The following is a 26,930-nucleotide window of genomic DNA, read 5'->3' as shown; positions in this document are numbered from 1 at the left end:
AGTGCAATGGCCTGGAAAATCAGGCGGGGTGGTTGTAAAGCAGAAACACACAGAAGACACTGTACTTATACTGTTCAGGATTTTATCAGCACTTTTGCACATTTAAGCTTTTTATCTCTCATATCTGCATCTCCTATTGAATTATTATATAGTTGCACTTCAAAGTTGTAGATTTTTTCTCTCCTGTTCATGGCAGCCACTGTTTTCCATTACTTTGTGCATTTTGGGTTTTGATCGTTTTCAGATCTACAGTGCACATGAGGGGAAATCTTAACATGCTCATGCCAGAACACGCTCTGAAAAACCACATTTTACTAAACAAACAAACAAGCAAACTGTTCATAAATCTTAGTCTCTGAAAAAGAGACTTCAATACTCACCCTACTTCGCATTCAGCTGTTTTCAAGATGTGCTTGTTTATACTCCCCCACAGACATCAGTGGGGATGGTGGCAGCGCCAGACTGAAGATATAAAAGGAATGCCAGCACAGATTGCATGATTATGAGAGAAAGATAGATGTCGCCAAAGTGACGTCACCCCACAGTTTGTGGACTCCCATCTTAAGCCCAGCTGTTTTGCCTAGTGCCATGTTGGGTTTGGAAAGTAGATGTGACCATATTTTCATGCTCTCAGCTCATGACAGCACTGGCTTTCTAGCTTAGTTCCTTTATCTGTCCTTCACTGTGCAATGCTAATTTTGGCAAATAGGAAGCAGCTCAAAAACAAATCCCCAAACAAAGAAAAATGGCACTCGTGAATTATTCAAAGTGGCCGCGCCCTGAGTTATGCATTCATTTTAAACCTTAAAACAATTTAAAGAAGCGGGCTAGACGTAGGGAGGCACAGTGGTGGAGTCGTTACCACTGTTGCCTCACAGTAAAAAGGTCCTGGGTTTGAATCAAATGCTGGGGGGTTTCTGTCTTTGCATGTTTTTTCATGCCTATTTATCATATCAAAACTGGTTTTGTAACAGGCTCCAAACACGCCGTCATTTAAACACTGAAGATTATAACCCACTCACCTTTAGGGAACTGCAAATTATGCCACTTCCCGTGACTTCAGAGGTCACAGCTTGAGTGTAATGACTTGACATATCAGGAGTGGCTACAGAGCCTCTGGTCAAGTCCAGCTCTGCCTCTACAATCACACCTATGTGATTGTCTACACAGAGCCTGCACGCAACTGTTGTCTACATGTTTCAGCTATTAATTGTCACTAGAGGGCAGTGTCCAAAATATGTGTTGCAGCACGGGAAAAGGTGCGCAAAGTTGTTGGGTTTTTTTTTTAATTAACAATAATACAATCTAGAACAAAGGTGAGCACAGTATAATCTGAGAAAACAGAGAATGCCGGCTGTACACAAAAACAGTCAAGCGCCAGACTTTCCAATATTTCCGAGGTTTGTTATTTTAACAGACGGCAATATCTCTCAAAACAATCTATAAAAAAAATTTTAGATTACTGAACAGTTTCTGATGCATAAACTGTCCTCCAGCAGAGCTCTTGTTGGTTTTTTTTTTGTTTTTTTGGCCAGTCAGCCAATCAAATTTGCCACCCAGCCGGCAACTTCTCTGGAGATAACTGTATGGATTGTGACTGATCGACTGTTTCTTGTAAAAATGGTAAATGGCCTGTATTTGTATAGCGCTTTACACATCCAGTCATCCACCCATTCCCACACACATTCATACACTGGTGAACCTAGTGGACTTTTTTTTTTTTTTTAATCAGCTATTAATCATTAACAAATGTGCTTTAAGTGATTCATTTATCTATTTGCACTGTTACTAAACCACAATAAGAAAGAAAGGCAAGCTTCAAAGAGTGGATCCAAGTTGACGTCTTCAAGATAAAATGATAAAAAAAAAAAAAAATCTTTTCAGATAATCAGCGTTCAACTTGAACATATCATAGATTGCATTTCTTCACGTCATATAATCCATGTCGAGCTACATCCGGTTGGTTTCTTTCTCTGCACACAAGCAAGTTTGTGTAGGTTGCATGCCCAGAATCCTTCAGTGGGTGCAGTCAAATACCTACACAAACAGTCACAAGCACGATACCATGTGAATCCTAGAGGGGTGTACTAAGAAGCAAGATTAATGGTTTAGCTTAAAGTCAGAGTTTCCTGTGTCATGTGGCTCTCTTTTTACCTAAATCACCAACTGGTAACTTATGGTGAACACATAAGCTGGTAGGGAGCAAACTATGGTCAGACTTTGCATTAATTTCATTCTTTTATTTACAGCATTTGTTGAGTCCAATATCGATTCCTTAATGGGCGAGTACATTTACATGTGCAAATTGTTAAGCCGCTTTTACTAACGTCACAAATTAAACCAAGCTGGAAAGTTACACTAGTGCAAACTGTGTGTTGTATTATTTGGTGACTGGGAAAATGTATAAATGTTTTTATATGTATATTTTTTTTTAAAAATCTGCTTCTAAGCTTCTTTCACACTGCTGGAGTTGCAGCTACCGGAACACACAACACGTCTATCAAGTCATAAAATTTATCTCCCTATATTGTGCCGGGAAGCTAACGTCTCTGTTATCAGGATACACAACCATTAATGTTTAAATGGATCCAGTTTAAAGTTTCAGGGCTCTAATGAGCAGTCGTCATCTCAGAAATAAACAGCAGCACTGAGAGGGCGCTCAGCGATAAATTAATTAAAATGTTTACCGCTCTGTGCTTTAAATTCCAAATTAACAGTTTTTTTCTCGCCTTATTTGCAAACGTGTCATATTTTAATTTTGTGTTATTACTGTTCTTTATAGAATTTTATCACCATTTTATTATCATCGTCATCCCCGATTGGAGTGGGTGCACTCATAGGAATCACTTTGTGCAGAAGAAGAGCCACATGACCTGCAAAGCAGCCACTTTTATCTCTGACTGGTATTTTTCGAGCCAGCTAATACAAAGGAAGCCTGGCTGTGTTCAACTCCCTTCATAGTAAACCCACCCAGATGCAGCCGTGCCCACTCCTCCCATCACATTTGGCGCTGCAGTGAGCAAAACTAAATATTGAAGGCAAAAAACAGGAATCTCACAACACAGGCAGGCTTCCAGGGCCAGCTAGGAGCAATAGCTTTATCTACTGTATGCAAATAAATAAATCAGAAAATTCAGTATATTGCTATGCTTTTTACTGACCATATACAATTATGAGTGGTTGCAAAAAATGTTGCGTTCTTTAAATCTTCCTCTAAGTCCCATCATTTCATATACTCATCTGTAAAGCACGTTCATATGAGAGAATATTAATCCTTTAAAAACAACCTTCTCCTCCTACCTCGGCCCTTTCCTTCCATACACATAAACTGTCTGTGAGTAACTGACCCCTGAGATGTCTACAAGCAACCGTACAAACCACAGAAGCATGCATGCTTAAACTCTGCTCCATACTGTCTGCCTCTCCTTCATCCTAGCTCTGAAGCCTCTGCCGAGTGGTATACTTGTTACCGTGCAGGGCAGGGATGTTAATGTGTTTGTGTGCTTGTTGGCCTCACTGAATGTCTTCTTTTCACACAGTGCTGTCTGAACCTGCCCTCTGGCTATCTTACTGGAAAATTGGGGAACATCCTCTAGGGAAGGACAGCAGAGGAGAGGAAAGGAAAGGAGAGGAGGAGAGATTAATTAAGATAAAATTTGAAAACGAGTGGGGAAAGAAAGTGGGTGGTGAGTTTGACAACTATATCCTCAGATAACTCGAGGGGAACTATTAAGCGAGTAGATGAGATACATGCTGCAAGGAGAAAATGAAGCAGAGAGAGGAAAAAGTCGGGATTAAAAGAGTCTGTTTGAGGGTAGGAAGGTGAGAGAAAGCTTTCTTTGATGTTTCTTGTCCCCTCAGGTGATTCTCCCTCCCATTCATTAGGGGCCGGTTTCTCCGGATCCTTCCAGTCGGCGTGCCATCTGGAAGGCCCTTTAAAAAAAACGAAAACAACGAAAAAGCCTACACGCCTCTACTTCACTACAAGTGTCTGTGTTAACATGCACCGTCCAACCCCGCCCCCTGCTTTCCCTCTCTTCAAGTGCTCCATTTCTTCACGGTTAGGTTAGATTGGATCAGATTAAACATTAATGGTCCCCATGGGGAAAATGGGTCATTGCAGCAGGGAATAAAGAGTGGCAACTCTTCTGAAAATAAAGCAGACACTTCTTAAGTTTAAAAAAAAATAAAAATAAAAAATCGAATTACTTCCCACATTCTGCTTCACTGATGTCAGAAATTTCAACCTTTTCCTGCTTTTTATGAATGTGAAATGTCCATTAGTGCAATTGGACCTCTTATAATAGGGGAATTAACGGTACAGACTAACACACTGATATCTGACGCACTTGTCCCCCCCCCCCCACCCTTCCTGCCGGCCAGCAGCAGCAAGCCTTTCACCTTATTACAGGAGAGGCTCCAGCCAGTGCAACACCGGATCTGATAAGCAGTTAAGGAAAGGGATGGATGGTTATATACACATATATACATTGCCCGCTAATTTGCCCTTTCTGAGACAGCAGTAACTCATCCACAGAAGCACAATGAAAACCGCAATCCAATTCATAGAGGGCACAGTAAGCCTCTGCATAATCGCGATGTAATATAATAAATCGTGGTTTACACAGTGAGACACTCCCTGTGTCACGGGTCTTACCGCTGTTGACGGTGACGGTTGCAGGTGGACAGTTATAAATAGATGACAACAGATTATGGCAAGACGGCAAACAATTGAAGCTGACAGAAAATGAAGAAATCCGGCGCATCCACATTTTTTTTACACCTGCTCATCTCAACCAGAAACACCTGCAGCGCATTCACCGTTGCTTTTCTTGTGCAATGGGAAAAAAAACTAAACAATTATGAGGCAAACTCACGACTTCCCTGTTCTCCCTGAAGCCGCACACCGCAGAACAGAAATTACCATCAGACGTTTCTCAACTCTAACCTCGCAGCAAGGCTAAGGTGAAGGCTTGTGGTTTGGCTTTAAGGGGTTACAACAGGTTTCTTTAACTGCTACCAAACCAGCTCCACCATCTGCTGTTGATAATTTATACTGTTAACTGTCAGCCGGCCCTACCAACGCAGGGCGATAAATCAGTGCCATTTATGCGATCTGCATTTAACTCAATAGTTTTCTCAAGACTGGAACCATCTGAAAGAATCAAAAGACACATAGCGAGGGTGACTGTAATATCATCAGATCTCATTTGTCACTGTGCTGCAGGGATGTTACATCAGAGCATTTGAAATGTCAATGGCTAATTATCCCGCACGACACTGTTGTCTGAAATGTGAAACACGATGGTGCAGCATGGGAGAGCAAAACTGTAAACATTCACAGACGTGCACTTAACACATAAAAGCTGATGTTATTGTCACATCAGCTTTTAAAAAGTGCACACCATGACAGACCTGTAGCACACACACACACACACACACACGGTCTGCCTGCCAAACAAACTCACACGCTGAGTAATCCCTCAAGTTTCACTCTTCAAGTCTGAGGGAAAAAAACAATCTACTCTGCCAGCATGCAAGCCAAATATTTCAGGGTGCTAGGTACTTGTTAGTAAGCGCACTAAGCAGGATTAGAGCCTTTTCTGTGATAAAAACCTCCAGCAGTGTGTACTGGATGTATGCATGTGTGTGTGTGTGTGTGTGTGTGTGAGAGAGAGTGAGAGAGAGCAGGAGAGAGAGAGTGAGTGAGATTCAGTGGGATACTGTTAGAAAGAAGCCTACACTTTGACTGATTGCATGTAATTTTATTATCTGAGTCTGCTCAGCTGAAATCATTGTGGGTGATGTTTTGTTCAGATCCTCTATGTGGTTTTGGTCTGGAGTGACCTTACACATGAGTCACTGATTGGACCCCGTCAGTGATTAGTGCTGCATTGGTATTAAATATTAGTGTGGGATGGATGAATTAAATGTCAGAAAAGGCGCTGCTGCAAAAACAAACACAAGTTAAATTCAAAATTGTGGACACATTTTTGCACGTTTCTTTGCCTCTTCCTGATATCTCCATAAAGTGCATTATGGGGGGAAATGATCTGATAAGTTGGGCGTAATTACGCACAAAAAGTTGATCGCTAAACCCTGTAATTACAGACAATCCAAATATAAACTAACAATTTGCACTGATAGAGAATAAGTGAGAATAACTCCGCACATGTTCCCTATTAAAATATTAGGCTTTTGTTATTTTACAGTACGGCTATCGACAGGCTACATCTGTATTTCAGCGTCCTCTCATGCGGACAACTTACCTCTTGTCCCAGCAGTCGTCAGTCCGGTCCACTGTGAGCGGAGCGGAGGTTTGTTTAGTCCCGGTGCTGCGGAACCGTCCTGCAGCCCTCCACCGGTCCACAGACGACTCTTCGGTTGTCCAGGAGCGGGTGTGAGCGTTTGTACCGCGGAGCAGCGAGAACAGCACCGGAACACGAGAAGCCTGCTGCCTTCACAATAAAATGCACTAATTATGTATCAAGCTTTGCTAAAGCTTTTCATCCAAGCCAGTTACATTAGCTTAAAAAGAGAAATAAAAATAAAAGCACTAAAAATGGAAAATAGTTACCTGCACTTATTCAAAGCTCCCCAGTTCATATTAGTTATTCGATTTTTGTTCAATTAAACCACAAATCCTTAAAAGCAACAATTTCTGATAATGAAACGTGGTTAAGAGTAGAAGTGATACCAAGTACAGTGGGGCAAAAAAGTATTTAGTCAGCCACCGATTGTGCAAGTTCCCCCACTTAAAATGATGACAGAGGTCAGTAATTTGCACCAGAGGTACACTTCAACTGTGAGAGACAGAATGTGAAAAAAAAAATCCATGAATTCACATGGTAGGATTTGTAAAGAATTTATTCGTAAATTAGGGTGGAAAATAAGTATTTGGTCACCTCAAACAAGGAAAATCTCTGGCTCTCACAGACCTGTAACGTCTTCTGTAAGAAGCTTTTCTGTCCCCCACTCGTTACCTGTATGAATGGCACCTGTTTGAACTCATCATCTGTATAAAAGACACCTGTCCACAGCCTCAAACAGTCAGACTCCAAACGCCGCCATGGCCAAGACCAAAGAGCTTTCGAAGGACACCAGGAAAAGTATTGTAGACCTGCACCAGACTGGGAAGAGTGAATCTACAATAGGCAAGCAGCTTGGTGTGAAAAAAATCAACTGTGGGAGCAATCATCAGAAAATGGAAGACATACAAGACCACTGATAATCTCCCTCGATCTGGGGCTCCACGCAAGATCTCATCCCGTGGGGTCAAAATGATCATGAGAACATGACAATGATCCAAAACACACTGCCCGGGCAACAAAGGAGTGGCTCCGTAAGAAGCATTTGAAAGTCCTGGAGTGGCCTAGCCAGTCTCCAGACCTCAACCCCATAGAAAATCTGTGGCGGGAGTTGAAAGTCGGTGTTGCTCGGCGACAGCCCCAAAACATCACTGCTCTCGAGAAGATCTGCATGGAGGAATGGGCCAAAATACCAGCTACTGTGTGTGCAAACCTGGTAAAGACCTATAGTAAACGTTTGACCTCTGTTATTGCCAACAAAGGTTATGTTACAAAGTATTGAGTTGTATTTTTCTTATTGACCAAATACTTATTTTCCACCCTGGTTTACGAATAAATTCTTTACAAATCCTACCATGTGGATTCATGGATTTTTTTTTTCACATTCTGTCTCTCACAGTTGAAGTGTACCTCTGGTGCAAATTACTGACCTCTGTCATCATTTTAGGTGGGGGAACTTGCACAATCGGTGGCTGACTAAATACTTTTTTGCCCCACTGTAAATACAGGGCCAGTATTGGCGATGCTGATCGATACTGATACTTTTAACCCATAAAGGAAACTTCTGGGAGAGCAGTGTGTCATGATTTATGAAATGAATCATGATATTATTTTTGCAACTTTTGAACACATTATAATGACCACTAAATCAATGTAATGTTGTTGTTGTTTTCATTTCCAAGAAAACGACTTATTTAATACAGTCCAGTGGGCTACATACTGAACTTAAGCGTTAAAAACAAAGTACTGATCCGCTAGTAATTAAGAGATGATGTGGCTTGTTGCCATCATGATTGGAAACTGGAAACCAGCAACAACTTAACAAAAAACAAACAAACAAACAAAAGCAATGAAGACTGTGTCCCAAACTACTGCTTTTTAATTGAATGGTGATTTTAAAAAAAAAAGTATCCCAGCCAACTGGGGAAATTGCATTTAACATAGGGTAACTTTCCCCATTCCTTCCCCTCAAGTTGTCTTGTTTGCAGTACAAAATACTGGCGTTCTGTTTGCGAAAAGTCTCATCATGCTCCTCTGTTAGTCGTCCACTTACTTCTTTGTGCCTTAAGTCATGTAAAAATCAGTTTAACAGTGAAAGGTTGGAGGTTTTTTTCAAAGATGAAATTATGAAATATTTATCAAATCTCACTGTACATTAACCCCCACATGCAATGTCTACTTGTTTAACTTTACCCTTACTATTTTTATTCCGTCCATTCAGTGAGAAAGACATTGTTAGTTGCTCTCTGTGTTCTGTGTGTTTGGAAAACCAAAAAGAGTTCGTATTGCTTTGTTTTTCTTATGATATTGCTCAAAACAGGAAAACAATCTGTATATTCCTGGCACTACTGTAGTTTTTTTGTTTTTAAACTCAAGAGCTCTGATAATACAAAAAAAATTTTGTCTACATTTTCATTCATCTTTCCATGTATACCTTTCTGGCCACCCTATTATATAACTCTTCAGAAAGCTTTCTCCCTATCATGTAATTATTAATCTTACTGACTTGCCTCAGGTTTTTAAATCCGACAACTTTACTGATTGATGAATAATCTGAATGACAGCAGGTTAAATCTAGCAACAACCTTTGAGGGGGGGGGGGGGGGACTATATATATTTTTAAACAAGTTTTATTTTGAAGGTTATGAGCGGAAGTCAGACAGCTAATGTGATCAACTTGACCCCGATGCGCTCTCTCCGTGCAGGTCCGCCGGTCCGCCCAGCTCTCCGCCTCCCTCCCTCAAGGTCCTCTCATAAAGACAGCCTTGTTACTCAAGACACCGTTACAGCAGCAGGAAACACTACTGCCTTTCATTTGTAAGGCCAACAAGAAGTCCAAATGTGTAGCCCACATCTTCATCTACAAGTGACCCGAGGGGCTCTCTAAGGACCCAAATCATGTGACAGGCACGGAGCAAAAACTGTTGTCTTTGGAGTAAAAATGTAGTTCTCTTGTTGAGTATCGATACACAGCGGTGGCGAAGTACTCAGATACACTTTAGAAACATAATCTGCATTAATATACAAGTTATTTATTCAATTTTGGATGAGCAAGTAAGTAGAAACTAGAGATATCTAATAAACAGAAGAGTCCAGCGTTTGCCTCTGAACTTGAAGGAATTACACACTTAGATGTATATCCTTGGCTACTTGCAAAATGTTTTAACGGGTAGCCTACAAGAAAAGTTACTTTTCGTTGCCATTAGAGGACCAGGAAATCAGTGGCCTTTACACGCAAAGGACATAAGGATTTTATATGAATGAATAAAATTCATCCGCACTGCCTTATAAATAGACCGAACAGCGGTAAATAGGGTCCCATGCCGGTGGCTCTCTTTTTAATAACTCCTCAACACGATCAATAAATACTCAGACATTACTCAGATCTCTCCCACTCGGATGAAAAATCAATTGACCGCGATAAGCAGATAAATGTGAAAACACCCTTTAATAAGACGAAACTGAACCGTCAGTCTTCACACTCATAAATGGTGTTGCAGCTACACCACATGGCACACCGTGGAAATGCACCGTCTTCATCCTTTTCCCCAGAGGAATAATGATGCAAACTGCAGTATATTTTAACAATAAATAATCCATCTAACGTGGCAGTTGGAGTTATGTTACCTTGAAGACTTGCATCAATAAACTCAGATCTTTTGGTCTGCACAGTCCTCTGAGATTTGACGAAGGTCCTTGAAGAGACGCTGGATGCTCGACTCAATTCATCTCAGAATTGAGATTCTGGTCTTGTCTTCTTTTTAAGAAGCAGACAAGACCTGGAGAAGATGGCCCGCGCACACGCATCATTATTCACCAGGTCTGTTGGATGCTTCGTGCACAAAGTGATAACAGCTGTGTCAGCGCACACGAGGGAAACAGGTAATTAGGACCATGCGTGTAGATGTGCCAGCACGATGGAAACAGATCCTGTGGGCTTTCCACAGTTTAATGAGGCAAAAGGGAATCACTCTGTTTGTTCATCAAACAGCTCTTCAGCACTACAACACATAATCAAACCTTGAAAAAAAAAATAGTAATAATAATCATAATTAAAACAGAATAGTTTTCTTCTATTAAATTTTTAATAATAGCCCATCTTAACAACTCATTAAAAACAGAATATAAAAATATACAGGCAGCTTGAGATAGAACTACATTTATGTACAAAGGTGAGTAATATAGAAACAAAATACATATTTAACAGAGGCAAAGTCTGGCTAAATGTTTGAAGAGCGCATTAACTGTATACATGTACTTTAACGGCAGCAGCTGGCTTGAATTAGTCACATGAAATGGTCAATTTCTCTATCGGACGTGCCTGAGGGTTTATCGTTAATGCATAGGATGACAGAAGATCTGCAATTTGAGAAGTTTCTTTCCCACTACTTCACAATTGTTCTTTACCATAGATAAAGAGGTGTTTCATCAGCTACCATTTCTTACCATTTCAGGTATTGGGAGTAAAAATAAGAGCGCTGCCCTCGTCGTGGTTTGGTTGTGCAGTCAAGCCTTTACATTACAGGCAGATTTCACATCCAGTGGCAAAAAGAACTGGATGAATCCAGTCTAATCACTGACGGTGTCATTATTCCAACTATATGGCCACTACACTACAAGACTGACTCCTTATGCCCAAGTAATAACTGCAAAACCATCATTAGACCAGCTCTTAAGAATTACTGGAATCTAAATACGATTATTCTTTCTCATGTTTCATTGAAATTGCATTTTTAACTACTGGTGTTCGACCTCTGACGGGAAAATGGGCAGAAGATGAATTAAAAACAAGCAGATCTTCATCTAACAGAAACATAAGCTGTCCGGTGATCTGGCGACCTGTCAGACGGCTACACTGAAATGGAAAGCAGGAAGATTTTATTAGCTTCGTTAGGCCCTCTATTTTCCTAACCCTTGAAGTTCTGAAAGATCTCAGCAGCGTCCAACCAGGACCTGAAGCAGGCCAGGCCCCGGTCTCGGATCTGTTTCCTGCCCTTGTCCGTGATCACGTCGCCGTTCTCCTTCACGATCACCAGTTTGGGCACTGCTGTGATCTTGTAGCGATGCTTCAACTCACTGCGAGAGGACAAAAAGACAAAGAAGCGCCTTTATTAGAAAAAGACACTTCTTCCACTGTAAAGAATCTATTATACACTTGATAGTTTTCCATGAATACATGTGAGATTCTTGCACATAACAACGCAGTTTGATGGCAACTGTGGCTACAGATATCTCACAAATTCAAATTTTACAAATAAAAGATGATTACTGGCTGCAATTAATCAACACACCTAAACACAATGTAAGAAAAACAGCTTCACTTTGCTTAGATACAGCATTCAAATGCTGCTAACTTAATGGCACATGGATGTTTTTATGTTTGATGTTTTTATTTCAATACTCATCTGCTTTGCTGAATATATTTAAATCACACTACTGGTATGGTTAAACAGAACATTCAAAGAGTCCAGTTTTAACTTTGGGAAGAAAAAGAAATGAACAGAATAGCTGCAACTCCATCCAAGATTAGAAACTGAACAACTTGATACTCGACTTTAAAGTAGCTATGTAATAAATAAATAACTGCTTTTATTTAAGAAAAAAATGTTTGAGAGAAAAGTTTGCACTCACAGGTGTACGGATCTGACTTTGATTTAGTCACGCAACCCTCCAATAACTCAAATCACGTGATCTGGAAATCAAAATAAACAAATAAAGGACACTTTGAAGAGAACACTCTGGACTTGATGTCGCTTAAACCTAATCCTCGACAGTGACGCGCATCAGCGTTTTACATAAGCTGGATCACTGCCTAGTAGACTGTACAGACTGCACTGTGTAGGTATAAGATAAATAAAACACCTGATTATGTTACGTTAAGTTCAAATGTGAAATATTAGATTATGAAACTCACTTTTTGTAATCATCCGTCCAAGGCAGAGCGAGCCAGTCTCCGTGCATGTCGTGGTAATATTCAACCATGTCATCGGTTGACTTGTCAGAAGACACAAAAACTATTTCAAACTGAGCCGGAGGATCCCTCTCCTCCACCAGCTCCGTGTAGAAGTCACACAGGATTGGGGTAAAGTCCCGACACGGCGGGCACCATCCCGCGGAGAAGTAGATCCCCACCACCTTGTTCCGCAGAGCCTCTTCAGGATCCACAAACTCTCCGTCCTTGTTCAGGAGTGTGCGTCCGGAAAATACCTCCACCATGTCTGCTGAAGTCCGGCTGCTTTGAGTTTTGTTCAGAGTTTCGTTTAGCTCATATTTGTTGCCGAGTTTTGAACACAACGCTCAGAAGTGTGGACTCTCCGGGGAAGTTTCCGTTTACCTTTCCGCAAAAGTAGCTTACAGCCAATCCCGATAATCACCTGCGGACCAATGAGGACGCAGAAACCGCCGTAATTCATTAGCCACGTGGGTAAAACACACGCGCGCGCACGTACACTGCATTAAGAAGCAGTCAGTTAGCATAGTTGTCGTAACTACTCCATAGCGATAGGTAAAGCACGACGTCTCGTGACGCTTTCCGGTATCGGTGTACGCATGCGCAAAGCTATAAACTAGACAACGTTAAAGAAGTTTAAAAATCACATGTGCGTATGTGTGTTGAGGTTAATTATGATCAAATAGCATTAAACGGGGTATAATTACTCATCAGTAAATTATTATAAACTTGTTTATACTTCATCTCACTTCTCAGTGTCTTCAGTGTAGTTTTGAAAGCTATTCATTAATTTTACTTTTTATTTACATGTTCGAAACAAACGACGAAAATAGAGTATATTTTAGTCTCAGTACTAATGCATACAAGCAACGCTGACAGAAAAGGATAAATCATTTTCACAATAGTAATAATTTATTAAAAGAGCTTCTGTATCAAAAACAACAGAAGGGAGAGAAATTTAAAACACAACAGAGGAAAACACGAAACAAAAATGAAAGGATTCATTAATAATGTCACTAATGACATCATCTGTTATAACAGAGATGTACTGGATAACATTTTATGTAAACCTTTATGTACATAAAGCTACTTAATACTAAGCCTCATTGGGGGAAAATCATTAAAGATATTTAATGGTAGATTCCAGATGTATTTGTGCCATATTTGAGAAAAGCTATATTTTATAAAACCCATATCATTACTCCTGGGGGGGGGGGGGGGGGTGTTCAATTGTATCTCTAAGGAAACGCACTATTAAAATGACTACAGTCTTTTTTGAATATACTAGTACTTTTAATCTGGGTGAATGGAGCTTGAATTCCCTTTTAAAATACATCTCTACAACACTTTTCTATGAAGTCTCTAGTAGTACACAGGGAGGTCAGTGTGTTTGTATCACTCCTTATTTCTTCAGCTGAGTGCACTGAGGTCATTTGGAAAGAAACCCGGCCACTCTGTTCCTGTCCAGCATTTGCTGCCCATTAGTGAAGGCAACTGCAGAGAGCAAAAGACTAAAGAGACATCTTTTTCCCCCTTTTTCCTTCCCAAGGACTTTTTCTCTCCCAAAACAATTATAAACAACATGACCTCCAATTCCAATTTATCCAACATGCGACGGCTGGTAGAACAACTGAAGCTTGAGGCCAGTGTGGAAAGAATCAAGGTAAAACTGGCATCTTTACAGAACACGACTGCTTGCTTTCTACAAACTAGCTTTTGTTGATTGATGTAACTATTTTGTTTAATATGTACATTATGAATGTTGGGAAAGTGCAACTAGATTAATTTTAGAATAAGATTTAGAATAAGATTGTTTAATCTATTTTATTTAAAACACTCAGTGTACGGTATTACACTACAGAAAAGTCACTCTGTATAGTTTAATGAATACATACATGCTTTAGATTAATATAACACACACCATTAATTAATCATTAAGTCAAAAAATTATTTTTAATGCAAAAACTCCAAAAAGTTCAAGATTTCTGATTATAAATATAAGCTGCATTAGCTTTTTTATTACTAAGTTCCAATTTATTGTGAATAATTTTAAGATTTGGGTTATTTACTAAGTATTACTTAATTTAAAAACATAAACTGGGTAATCAGTATATTCAATTTAAAATAGTGCCACCTCAACTACAACCCTAATAATCTATAAATGTATTTAACTATTTATAATTTTGTATTATGTATTGTATTACTATCACTGTATTCTGTATTATAAGCATTATATTATCTTATGAATGTTTTAGTTTTTTTAAATGAAGGAATTTATAAATTTGTCAAATCTGCTCTTGTAAATGCTAATAAAACTCTGGGTGTCAGTTACACATATCAGTTTTTGGTTTTGCACAACCTAGAAAACAAAAGGCCTGCACTTGATTTGTGTGTGTGTGTTTTTTTAATCCTTTTATGTGAGTTACAAAGTTGTACCATCTGAGTGTATTTTTATGTTTCTGCTTCCAGGTGTCCCAGGCAGCTGCAGAGCTCCAGCAGTATTGTCTGCAGAACGCAGGAAAAGACGCCTTGCTGGTTGGAGTCCCCACAGGCAGCAACCCTTTCAGAGAACCACGCTCTTGTGCCATAGTGTGAAGGTCAGGGTCCATAAAATGTGCAGCTTTGTTTCTTTGTAACGCCTGTTATTACGTCTCGATTTCAAATGTGGAATAAAAGGTTTTGCACCTTTTGCAGTGGAAGACAAAGTGGATACAAGTGGCATCCCACTCAAAGAAGATATTAATTTTGCTTTGTTTTTTTAATAGTGTAATAGATTTTAATTTCATGTTTTTCTAAAAATGTTTTTACACAGTTTTGTAAATCATCAATTTTTTGGTGAAACACATTAAAGCACATCCCGTGAACGTACAGTCTTTTCAGTTTTTCTTTTAAATTGCTTTTACAAAGTGCTGTGAAAACACCATTTCTGCACCAAACAGTCTTACAGTGATTATCTGTAAAGCTTTCAAAGCGGATGTTTGTTGCTGAGCTCTAAATTATGCCTTGGAATCTCGTGGCGTCTGCGCTTCCTGATGTTCAGTCTAAGTCAGGAACACAGCCAGAGAGAGGAAACTGGGTCTTCCTGTTCAAAACTGCAAAGACAAAATGCCACTTTTCATTTATCCTTTGAGCCTTTTAAAACTTTTTGGATGTTCCAACTGAAGAGAATGCTTAGATAAAATAAAATAAATGCACTCTGTGCAGAAGGTGCTTTACAAACTATATAAAAACCATGTTGTTCATTGTATTTGTGCGCGACAGTTTACATAAGTCGTTGTCTGTTTAGTCAGTTCATTTGTATATTTTATTTTAAAACAGAACTTCTATTTTTTTATATGTCTACATTGTTCAAGAAACTGTTTAATCTCCCTAAAACAAGTCTAGCCAGTCACGAGACAGCTCTGCCTTATCACTTCCTTTTCCTGTCGCTGCATGGGCGAGTCTCAATAGCTCTCCTGTCATGATGCCTCCTTTGCTAGCAACCTTTGCTCTGCAAACAAGGCTTTAGCGGTTTCTGCAGATGCTTTAAATAAACTCCTAGTTCTCATTTCTCGTGTATCTTTGCAGTTTATTTAGGCAGAAGTCTGGATTTCAGAGTGTCAGAGAAAAAGGATTTAAGACACTATTGTCATATGTAAGCATGTATTTACAGTCAGTGTGTAGATATATGTTTATATAAAAAAAAGAAAAGAAAAATAAAATGGGTGTTAAGCGCTGAGCTTTAGAAGTGCTGGTAATTGTTTTATGGGCAAGGATTTCAGTCTGTAGATATGCAAAGCTGGTAGAGACAGACCCTAAAAGACTGGCATCTGTAACTGCAGCAAAAGGTGGTTCTACAAAGTATTGATTCAGGGGGCTGAATAATTACGCGCACCCCACTTTTCAGTTATTTATTTGTAAAAAATGTTTGGAATCATGTATGATTTTCGTTCCACTTCTCACGTGTGCACCACTTTGTGTTGGTCTTTCACGTGGAATTTCAATAAAATTGATTCATGTTTGTGGCTGTAATGTGACAAAATGTGGAAAAGTTCAAGGGGGGGGGGGGGATACTTTTGCAAGCCACTGTAGCTACTGACTGCAAGTTCATGTCTCCAGCTTAAACATCCAGTTTAAACTGATTTAAAGGTGGCAAGGTGGTGAAGTGCTATGCCTTCACAGGATGAAGGCTCCTAGTTTGAATCTTAGCTGGAGCTTTTCTGTATGGAGTTAGCATCCTCTCCTTGTGCCTGCACTACTCCGCCTTCCTCTCATGTCCAAAGACATGCCTGTTAGGTTAATTGGTGATTCTAAACTGTATGTGATAAAAGGAGTTAAAGTACGGCACGAGCATCATGATAACTTTGAGATTTTAATGATTTCTTTGAACTATTCTTTTTTCTTTTCCAATGTCGAATGATTGTGTAGCATTACACATCTTCAATGACTTTAACAAAAACAAGAAATGGGTGCAAAAGTTTGAATTGATTTTGGATTTTCTTTCATCCATACAGGGTCATAGTTATGCATATAGACTCAAACATATACAGTGAGCAACATAAGTATTTGAACACTCTGCGATCATGAAATCATGGAGGGGTCTGGAATTCACATTGTCGGTGCATTCCCACTGTGTCACACAGCATTTAAACAACAATTTAAGAAATCACATTGTATAATTTTTATGACATTATTTGTATAGCACTGCTGCACATAAGTATTTGAACACCTGGCAATCAGCAAGAATTCTGGCTCTCCAGCTCTACTCCACTTATTGTGTGGAAAAGTGTGAAATTACACCATCTTCTGGTCAGGTTTAGAGTTTACAAAAGTACAATGGAAGGAAGAGCCTTCAGCTACTGGGCCTCTCTACTGTGAACAGCTGTGTTTGAGACACCCTTTCCACTTTTTAAAATTAGAAATAAAACTTTCCCTTTTCATAAAGCTGATAGTTAGGCTTGGATCATGTGACCTTAAAGCTATGCTATTCGATAAGCCGAGGGACTTCCCATGACGAGTGGTTCTCCACTACTCCTATTTTCTTTTTAAACTCTTTACTCTATTTTTTCTTCGAAAGTTTTCACCTAAAAGTAGTAAAATGAATAAATGAAATGATGTAACTGAAGTTTAAAGTGTAAGTAAAAGAAGGTTGCTACAACCATTTAAACTTCCACATTAAACTTTATTTCACTTTCCTTAAACTCTCCAGGAATCAGTGCAGACCTGCAAGGAATCCAGCTGTTCCAGCCATCTATTTTACTATCAGATTTTATCTCCTACCCATCCACCTACATTTATCTGCTTTCTGTTCCAGGGAATGAGGGAAGGACAGTGGAATGGAAAATTAAAAATAGAATCTAAAGTCCTTTTAAGCTAAACCGGTGCCACGTATTGTCAATGAATGCTCCACCTGTCATTTCATTCTTAAGAAAGCAAACCTCAGGTATAAAGGCAAACTTGTTCTCTACAGAGAAAATAAACAGAATAGCTTGAATGGAGTTGTCTTCTCCTTTAAAGCTTTAAAAGTATGGGCGGGGATCGGAGTTCGGTTTCAGTGCCGCCTCCTTTTTCTGTTCTCACACCCAGCAGCTCAGGTCAGTCACAGAAGAGTCAGCGAGCTGACGTGCTTTGGTTATAGCTTCAAGCTTTCCCGGTTGATTATGAAATTAGCCACCATCAATGAAGAACCACAATACGACACGCCACTGGGGAACTTCCACAGCCTTTCCACACCTTTTTCAAAGGTCGCTGACCCCTGAAAAAGGACTGAACCAGTTTGACTTTTGTTTGTTAATGACACTGAACTTTAATATACTGGATGAAAACTTTTATCAAGTGAGGAGATGGCCAAAGTGCACAGACTCTATGTAGGAATAGTAATCGGTAAGATCTTTTCTCTTGTTCACCTTTCTTTCTCATTGTCCATAAGCAGAAGGCTAAAAACCCAAAAGGATAATATTAAAATGATATGTAAATAGTTCTTGTTTTAAATGCATGTCCTGTACGGTTCCAGTTTTCTTCTCATATCTAGTTTTTAAAATGTCATTTGAATAGCTCTATGTTGTTTTGACTGGTATTAAAACCATGTGTTATCAAAATAATGGAGCCAAAACAAGTTTACGGGCAATTCCCTGCTAAGCAACTTGTGGAATAATTGTACTTGTACAACAAGCTTCACTTGTGGTTAATGATTAAATGAAAAGCTCATGCACAAGGAATGTGCATCTTCTGTGATCATTAATCATCATCAAATCAGGCTTCCCTTAATATAAGTTTTGGAAACTGTTTGTGACGTTGTCCTTTCTATAGGTTTATATATTAAAAAAACAATTATTTGCCAATACAGTCACTAGGAAAAGTAATAGAGGATGTTTATAGAGTAGTAAAAGTCCTGTCATCGCTTGTCCAGATCCTGTAAGTACAATGCGGCTAAACGCTGGTTAAAATGTGCAGGTGTACGTACGTTGGTTGTGTGTGATTGGCTTTTTGTTTGTGCTCCTGGCTGCAGCTCTGACCTTATGCAAATACTGCCTGGCAGAGTGGAATGCCACAGACGCGCCTCCCACTGGAACTGTGTCCGACTGTCATCTCCATGGCAACAGAGACAATTGCACAGGTAGATATGGAAAGGTGGTGTAAGGGGCGTTTCTGTGACGGTGTCATAACTGCTTCTTTGGTTTGACTTTTTCAGTAGTAGAAGTAGTAAGACAGATGTTGGTATGAGACGCACTTGGAAAAGTATATTGTTGAGGAGTCACAATATACAATACACAATATAAAATGTATCAACCCTTAGTACAGAGGTATTGTCAACAACCTCTGCTGAGTAATTTCTGTAATTAAGCAAATTTTAACTACAATCTCATCATTGTTAGATGGATTTTGGTGGGAAATAAACCACTAGATAAGACCCATAACATGGGTGTTGTATTTTATATGGGATTAAGTACAATAGCACAAATTTTTATATATATATATATATATATATATGTGTGTGTGTGTGTGTGTGTGTGTGTGTGTGTGTGTGTGTATTCTTTTGGAAAAATGTAGATTAATTTAGATAATTTTTTGAACTTAGGAAGCTAACTAAAATAAAATTAAAATATTGAGGAATTATGCTTAGTTTTAGTATCTGTTGGTGAAAGTTTTTATTACGACTTTGCTGATAAGACATTGATGGACATGCTTACTGAGACTGTGGATATCTAGAAGACTGTATGTGAACTTCTTCCAGAAAGTTCAGAGTTTTTATTGTAATACCTTTACTGATTTCCTTATTCTCGCATCTGAATTATGCTCTCTATACAATAATGATTAAAAAAGACTAAAACTTACACTTTCACTCTAGAAACTAAAATGAATATAAGACAAAGACACAAAATAAAATTAAAATAATAGCTGACTATATAATAGAAAAGCTCTAATCAGTCCAAATTAATAGTTTGAAAAGAATTGAAATTAATAGATTCTATTTAAGATTTGAAACGAAAACTGACTTTATGTTTGTATATCTATAAAACAATCACCGTTGTTTAGCTAAGGTGTGCAGAAAGCGCAGAAACAGGTTGAAACACACTATTTAGCACCGCTTTTCACTTTGATTTGTGATTTTTTTTTTTTTTTTTTTTTTTAAAGATGTAGTATTTTAGTTTGTGAGCTTTATAGGGTCTAAAGACTTGTTCGGGTTAGCTATGTCCTGTTTTCCACTGTTTTTGCTAAGCAAACCAGCAGCTAGTGTTAGCTTTATAGCTCACGAAGTGACAGTGGTATCGGTTGCCCCATCTCGGCTAATTCTTGGCAAGACAGCAAATAAAGCTACTTCCCAGACTATCTCTTTAAACTTCGTAACATGAGATTTTTCCTTTCAGCACTGAGGTCATGACAGCAAACTGGGTCTCGTGTTTCAGCTAACAAGTGAAGCGCTCTCATTGATGTCGCAGCACTATTGTTTTACAAGCTCAATATTCAAAGATAATGTCATGAGAGCCGCTTGTAAAGATAGCGGTATTCAGAAGAAGTGTTATATGAAACCGGTGGTCAGAAGTTCATCTCCATGGCTAACCAGCAGCTGTCAGGGTGTGTTTTATCATGTGTGTCTGTGATAGAGAAAAGGGAGAGGATGAAAACAGAATCCCATTTCATTTTGTAAAGAATTTTAATGAAACGACTTGATTTCCAAAACAGCTGAGATGCTTCAAAAATGTGAACAAAAACAGGAGGATTTTCGAAAATAGGTCGGGTCTTTTAACTGGAATATTTTACTACTACGTGAAAAATATGAGCTCATTTTGAATTTAATGGCAACAACATGTTTTAAAAAAGTTGTCATGAGGGCAACGCAAGACCGGAAAAGTAAGTGGTAAAAAAAACAGCTGGAGGAACATTTTATAACTAATTAGGTTAACTGGCAATAGGTCACTAACACGATAACGTATTTAAAAAGAGCCTATGAGAGAAGCAGAGTTTCTCTGAAGTAAAGTTGGGCAGAGGTTCACCAATCTGCAAAATAAATGTGGAATGTGGAACAATTTTAGAATGATATTTCTCAAAGCACTTTTAATATAATATCTCATCATCTACGGTAATAATACTATCATATCATCAAAATAATCAGAGAGTCTGGAGAATTCTCTGTGGGTAAGAGACAAGGCTAAAAATCAGTATTGCATTAAAAGCAGGTATGATTCTGGCAGGAACGTTTTGGCACGGACTCAGGAGCACTTCAAGACATCAATGTTTGCGAACACAGTTCACCGTGCCAACTACAAATGCTCTGTCGTGCAAAGAAAAAGCCATGAACATGATCCGGAAATGCAGCCTGAGCCAAAGTTCATTTAAAATGAGGGCAAGTGGAAAACTGTTTTGTCATCGGACAAACTAAAATTTGAAATTCTTTTTGTAAAACAGGATCACGGTGCGCTCCGGATTAAGGAGGACAAAGACAATCTGGTTATGATCAGCATTCAGGTCAAAAGTCTCCAAAGCAAAGCCTAACCCTAACCCCAAGGCCAATAAGTATCATGGTAGAAGAGCTCAGGGGCTAAACTGGCTTGCAGTCCAGATCTTTCACCAGTTGAATACATTTGATGCATCATGAAATGGAAAATAAGACGAGTCAGGACTGCTGAGCAGCTATAATTTCATATCAGATAAGAATGGGAAAACATTAATTTTCCAAAAGTCCTGCAATTGTTTACAGACTGGTGTTAAACATGGCCCAGTCCCAACTTTTTAAAGACATGTTGCAGCCATCAAATTCAACATGAGCCAAACCTTTTCTTAAAGGATTTTCGGTTCGTATATTTGATATGTTTTCTATGTCCTATCATGAATAAAATATGGAATAAGGAGATTTGCAAATCATCATATTCAGTTATTATTGAGATGTTGCAGAGCATCCCAGCTCTTCTGGAGCTCAAGTTGTAGAGACACGTGTCTAATGAGATCTCGATGACACCAGGCCTTTCCTGGCATGCATTGCACAGTTCTTCAGTGGATCGTGTTACAAACAGTCTATATATACACACATCATGCCATGCCAGAAGGTGAGGGAGTACATCAAAGAAGATCATGACACAGTTACAGAAATAGACGTTTGGAGAAATGAGCTCATTTGCTTTTGGTACATTTGTTCATTTAGACAAGGTGACTGATGAATCTCCATTAGGCCTATATACTAGGCACATAAAGAAAATCTTTTTGTGTTAGCCATACACTGCAGGCGATATGAAAGACAGAAATCTGAAAAGCAGCGGGGGCTCTAACTTGAACTTGGTCTTGCTATTTGAAGTAGAGACTGAGCTGATTAGGTAATGATACAGCTTATTCTTAGAAGTTGTTTTAGTGCAACCGATACCTGAAATCAAGAACAGCACATGGCACTAGGACTTCTCAGCGGTGACCATTTTATTGGAACCATAATTTACAAAATAAGCATTATGCTGTATTGAAGAAGGCTCTAAAACATTGAGTCCTTTAAGAAAATGTTTTCCAAAATCAAACGTAGGATAATTTACTCAAAGACTTCTCTACAATCTGATTTCTTTTGGCAGTCGCAATAGTCTCCCCCTGTTGACCATTAGAAAGAATGCAGGGTTAAGGCACTAACACACTGACTTCACTCAGTGTCTATATGCTCGATATATCTATCTATCTGTTTTGTATACAGTCAGTGACAGTGACATTAGAATTTGATAAATAGTAATATTAATTAAAAAAAATTGTGCTTTACTTTTTCAAACCATAAACAAAAAAGGCTTTTTGCTTTTTCTAAACAAAGTATATTTTTGATTTGGCATAAGATCAAGAAAATAGCTTCGATATGCAACATACACATTTTCCCCATAAGTACAGTTGGAGGACTCCATAGCTACATATAAGCATTTGAGTAGCTTTAAAAAGACAAGTAACAAGGGAACACAGTTCATCTATCTCAGGTTAAAGGGAACAAACTCCAGCTACCAGCCCAAGTTGTAGTTTTGTGAGGGCTTTCATAAGGGACTATTTTATGCCTAGTAATAGTGACAGGGTCATTGTTGATGGAAACAGGCAGAGTAGACTATTTTACCAAAACTATGCTTTATATAGAACAACTGACAAATTTCACTGTTTAATTTCTGTATTTATGAGCTTCTATACGTGCTTGCTAACAATGATTAGACTCCTCCCCTTTCTACACATTTTACTCCTCCAGAAGACACAGTAGATACTGGACAGTCGAATGGGCACTTCTCAAAATGCCCAGAGGAACTTGAGTATTACTGCATCCATGGGGAGTGTCGTTACATAAAGGACCAGGATGCACCGTCCTGCAGGTGAGGCGCAGATTTCCAAACTCTGTTTTCAAGTTGTGCAAAATGTAATTTAAACAAAACTCATTCTGCAAAATCATTTAGCTGTGGAGCAGAGACAGTGACAAGAGACTGACAACAAGGATGTTTATTTGAACAAACAACAGGGTGCAAAAGAAAGCCCTGTCATTTATGTTCCTGCACGACAATGCTTCCAGGGTTCCGTCCGAGCATGTTAAAGAAGTAGACGAACAGATGCCTTGCAAGAAAAATGCACACGAAAATGAAGTTAGGAACACATTTTATGTTCTTTGTCACAGGTGTCAGATCGGTTACATTGGTTCCAGGTGTGAGTACCTAAATCTGGAGGTGCAGATACAAGCCAGACAGAGAATCATAATTACCTGTGCCATCGCAGGGCTTGTGCTATTAATTCTTCTTGTTGTTTTCATCTGCATCTGTTCACGGTAAGTCTGTGTACATGTGAGGGGCTAAATGAAATGTTTTTTCACCATTGTATGGAATGCATGTAAAGGATCAGAGTGGATGCCTGCTGCATACTGATGATTAGCTCTTGGCTCTTGATTGTTGGCCATGATTGTTTCTTTCTCAGTCGTAGGAGGAGATTGCAAAGGGACAGACAAAGGGAGGAACCAAGGAATGGGACGGAGAAGCTTGGCATGATGATGGACAGCAATGCAACAGGCTCAACTTTAAAGCCGGACTCAGCAGAGCAAGCCCTCACAAATTCTGTATGAGAACCTAGCTGAGGAACGTGTCTGGGAATCTTTTATACATAAAAGATGATAGCTGTCACCTTCGCTTAAGCAGTCGGAGGTTTGTGAACGGCACCGAGGCATTTATGGATAAAGTGCATCTGTCGGTGCACTTTATGGGAGTTTATACAGTTCCTTTTAACACTCTTCAAAGAAGTGTGAGAGCAAAGAAGATGCCGTCCAGGATTTATGATAAATATCAGTCGGAGAGCTGTGTTTAGCTGCTGGTGTGCTGGCACGGGTGATTTTTCCACTTCTGTGGAGAAACAGGCTCATCTACTCTCTGACTAAGTGCTGCTGGGCTGCACCGCACTAAATAAACTGTTGCTATCCTGGAAAAGGCTGTGACACTATTTGGCAGGCAGTGATAACAGTTGATCCGGCTGACCAGATAGTGCCCTTCGTGGGCGACACATGGACACTAAGACATGGAAGAAAAAGGACTGCACGAAGATACGGCACTCCATAAACTCCCGTCATGTGAACAAACCATTAGATGTATAGAAATCCTCAAGAGTACTGCCAGCTGCTGTTTTAGTAGCTTTGTGTCATTTTTGTATTGCTCCTATTTGTTTAAGGCTGGTTTTGCTTTAGTGTCACGTCACAAGATCAGAGTGTTTATTGTACAGGCACCAGTAAAATCAACAGTTATCACGTATTCAGCAATCCACAGAAATGAACTAACACCGAATATTGTTACTCAGAAACATTAGCAATGCAAGAAAAGCATGTATAATTACACACACACACACACACACACACACACACACACACACACACACACACACACACACACACACACACACACACACACACACACACATATATACAGTATGTATAAAATGAGGTTCTGGATTCTCCTGGTTTGGAGGAGGACAAGGAGAACTTGTGCTGAAGGCTGTTTTGATCTGTATATTTGGAGCCGAGCAGCCTCTGAGCTACAGAGGCTGAACAGCTGAGCCTGTGTGTGGAGGCTTGGCTTAACTAAAAGCGCTCCACTGTATGAGACAGTTTCCAAACTTGCTAGCCTTTCACTTTGGGGTTTTAATGTGTATCTGTATGTGTATGAGCTCTAAATGCAGTCTGAAGAGAGTGAGGACAAAGTCAGAGAAGCTTGTTCTCATGTTTATATGTCACCTGTCAGTAAATGTGCCTCCTACGTGCACTGTGCATTTGCATTTGCTTCAGCCATTTTTTTCTAATTTGTCTTTTCGAATGAAACTGACACTATGTGGTGCTCTCTAATAAATGGAACATGCCTTTACTCTGCAGGCTAATAAATGTTCACGATCGCTGCTGATGTGCAAATTCCTGCAGATAACTGTATCTCTGTAACCTTTCATATGAAACTATTATTTCATCCTCCACAACACAGACTCTGGACTACATAAACAAACATGCAAGACATACTGCAGTCATATTAAATCATAATTATGCTTCATTGCAGGGGGTTGTTATGTTGCTATGGTGCTGTAACTTGTGTCAGCAGTGTGAGCCAAAAAATACCAGTCTGACAGTGAACATAACACACCATCATCCTACGACATAAAGAGATGTAATCCTGCTGGCACAAACCTGCAGCATTACATCCCCAAATGGGAATTATCCTGTAACTGACTTTATCCTTAAAACCATCACAGCTTTGCATACACCGTAAAAAAAAAATCCTAAAAAAACAGTAATATTCCAGCAGCTGGGGTGCCAAAACAATACCAAAAAATAACTTTCCCATGAAAATACAGTTATTTTCAGTAATGACAATACAGTTTGTTGCCCTAATTTCACATGGGATTTTGGCTTCTTCAACATTAAATTAGGAACATTTTAATGTGATTAAACAATGAAATTACCTATAAACAAGGTCAATGAATGTGGCAATATGAATAATAATACTTAAATGTACAGAAATATGCAGTTAACAGTTGGTTTAAATAATAATGGATTGCATTCATATAGAGCTTTTTGAGACCTTCAAAGCGCTTTACAATTCCCGTCTGGCCATCACCAGTAGGTGAAGCGTCATGCCCAAGGACACAATGACCGAGAGTGTCTGAGCCGGGGCTCGAACCGGCAACCTTCTGATTACAAGGTGAACTGCCAACTCTTGAGCCACGATCGCCCCAAATAACAATAATAATAATAATAATTTGATGTAAAAAAAGTTTATAAGAATCATTTTATATATCTAAATATGCATGTGTACAGACAAATACATTTAACAAACAAGAAAATTATGTTTTATTACATTTACAGTGATTTTACATTAATTTGCATTTGAAATGTGAAATCACAGTCTATTTATGTAAATTGAATGATATTCTAGAAAAACAGTACAAAACTGTAAAATACACAGTAAAATACTTTTGTATTACATGTCATGCACATGCACAGCATCTATTACATGTATTATCCTAAAAGTATGCTAAGGAAACATGAGAGATAGATTTTACTACATTCAAAATTATCTTAAGAGTTTAAAATTCACAATTTTGTCATCTTAGTAGAACCTTAAATGCCATGCACATTCTCTATTAGGTATCGACATGCTAAGCTATTATGTCCAAGCTATTCTTATACGTCGTTTACAATATGGCAGACAGAGATATCATACTGTTACACCAAGGAGGTCAACTCAAACTAATTATTTGGGTGTCTGAAAATGCAGAGAGATGAGTAAGAAGATTTATTTTATATTAAGAAGATTTACCCTCATGTCCGTCTGGTGAATATGAATATAAATGAATGCAGCTGGTCTGGTTAGCTTTGTGTTAGCAGAGTGTACTTATTGGTGAGTTCTCACCATTTTGAGGTCTGATATTGTCCTACCCAGCGGAGCACTTTTTGAAAATCATGATCTGCAGTCTTTTGTGTGGTGCCTCCTGTTTCGCTTCTGTGACGGTCTCAAAGGCAATGTTGCAGATTATTGTCTAGATTGGAAGGTAAGTGTGCAGAAACTCACTGTGGTCCCTTATCTGCAGGAGGGGAGTGGATGTACTAGAAATGGAAAATTTATAATGCAAAAACTTCTTCAGAGCTTCTCTGTTTCACAAAAAACAAAATAACTGAGATGACACATATGTTATGTGTTGCTCCAGTGGTCCACTAATAATTGCGGCTTCACTGTGTG

General features: G+C 39.0%; 4 protein-coding genes across 8 annotated transcripts in view; 2 read left to right on the top strand and 2 right to left on the bottom strand.

Annotated features, from left to right (window-relative positions):
- csgalnact1a (chondroitin sulfate N-acetylgalactosaminyltransferase 1a) overlaps positions 1 to 10,242 on the bottom strand; it is a 39,255-nt gene extending 29,013 nt beyond the window's left edge. For both annotated transcript variants that reach the window (XM_004549716.6, XM_076886620.1), the window contains exons 1-2: positions 9,936 to 10,242; positions 6,270 to 6,458 (exon numbers count right to left, since the gene is read on the bottom strand). The gene's annotated coding sequence lies outside the window, so the exon portion shown is untranslated. The remainder of the gene's footprint in view (positions 1 to 6,269; positions 6,459 to 9,935) is intronic.
- A 129-nt stretch (positions 10,243 to 10,371) lies between these two features.
- nxnl2 (nucleoredoxin like 2) lies at positions 10,372 to 12,732 on the bottom strand. The gene is made up of 2 exons (XM_004549715.6): positions 12,223 to 12,732; positions 10,372 to 11,384 (listed from the first exon to the last, which is right to left on the bottom strand). Exons 1-2 carry the CDS (start codon positions 12,522 to 12,524, stop codon positions 11,216 to 11,218), a joined length of 471 nt encoding a protein of 156 aa, XP_004549772.1. The 5' UTR covers positions 12,525 to 12,732; the 3' UTR covers positions 10,372 to 11,215.
- A 972-nt stretch (positions 12,733 to 13,704) lies between these two features.
- On the top strand, positions 13,705 to 15,126 carry gng10 (guanine nucleotide binding protein (G protein), gamma 10). Of its 3 annotated transcripts, none has more exons than XM_004549714.3 (3): positions 13,705 to 13,921; positions 14,728 to 14,855; positions 14,953 to 15,126. In XM_004549714.3, the coding sequence occupies exons 1-2, from the start codon at positions 13,841 to 13,843 to the stop codon at positions 14,851 to 14,853; spliced, it is 207 nt and encodes a 68-aa protein (XP_004549771.1). In that variant the 5' UTR covers positions 13,705 to 13,840; the 3' UTR covers positions 14,854 to 14,855; positions 14,953 to 15,126. The 3 variants fall into 3 exon arrangements, with proteins under 3 accessions (XP_004549771.1, XP_076742734.1, XP_076742733.1); XM_076886619.1 differs by having other exon boundaries at positions 14,935 to 15,126; XM_076886618.1 differs by having other exon boundaries at positions 14,728 to 15,126.
- Positions 15,127 to 17,820: 2,694 nt separating this feature from the next.
- btc (betacellulin, epidermal growth factor family member) lies at positions 17,821 to 25,098 on the top strand. Of its 2 annotated transcripts, none has more exons than XM_004549712.4 (5): positions 17,821 to 18,120; positions 18,746 to 18,853; positions 22,897 to 23,051; positions 23,348 to 23,494; positions 23,641 to 25,098. In XM_004549712.4, the coding sequence occupies exons 2-5, from the start codon at positions 18,782 to 18,784 to the stop codon at positions 23,783 to 23,785; spliced, it is 519 nt and encodes a 172-aa protein (XP_004549769.3). In that variant the 5' UTR covers positions 17,821 to 18,120; positions 18,746 to 18,781; the 3' UTR covers positions 23,786 to 25,098. The 2 variants fall into 2 exon arrangements, with proteins under 2 accessions (XP_004549769.3, XP_004549768.3); XM_004549711.4 differs by having other exon boundaries at positions 17,823 to 18,120; positions 22,931 to 23,051.
- The last annotated feature ends 1,832 nt before the right edge of the window (positions 25,099 to 26,930 follow it).

This window comes from Maylandia zebra, linkage group LG7 (genome assembly GCF_041146795.1).
Source record: "Maylandia zebra isolate NMK-2024a linkage group LG7, Mzebra_GT3a, whole genome shotgun sequence".
Taxonomy (NCBI): domain Eukaryota; kingdom Metazoa; phylum Chordata; class Actinopteri; order Cichliformes; family Cichlidae; genus Maylandia; species Maylandia zebra.
The sequence above is the reverse complement of the archived record's forward strand: the minus strand, read 5'-3'. Positions and strand labels throughout refer to the sequence as shown.

Coding starts and splice junctions, on each gene's coding strand:
- nxnl2 (XM_004549715.6), bottom strand. CDS start 12,524: ATGGTGGAGGTATTTTCCGGACGCACACTCCTGAACAAGGACGGAGAG. Junction 11,385..12,222: donor TGGACGGATGATTACAAAAA/GTGAGTTTCATA, acceptor GTCCTCTCGCAG/TGAGTTGAAGCATCGCTACA.
- gng10 (XM_004549714.3), top strand. CDS start 13,841: ATGACCTCCAATTCCAATTTATCCAACATGCGACGGCTGGTAGAACAA. Junction 13,922..14,727: donor CCAGTGTGGAAAGAATCAAG/GTAAAACTGGCA, acceptor TTCTGCTTCCAG/GTGTCCCAGGCAGCTGCAGA.
- btc (XM_004549711.4), top strand. CDS start 18,081: ATGGCCAAAGTGCACAGACTCTATGTAGGAATAGTAATCG. Junction 18,854..22,930: donor CAACAGAGACAATTGCACAG/GTAGATATGGAA, acceptor TTACTCCTCCAG/AAGACACAGTAGATACTGGA. Junction 23,052..23,347: donor CAGGATGCACCGTCCTGCAG/GTGAGGCGCAGA, acceptor TCTTTGTCACAG/GTGTCAGATCGGTTACATTG.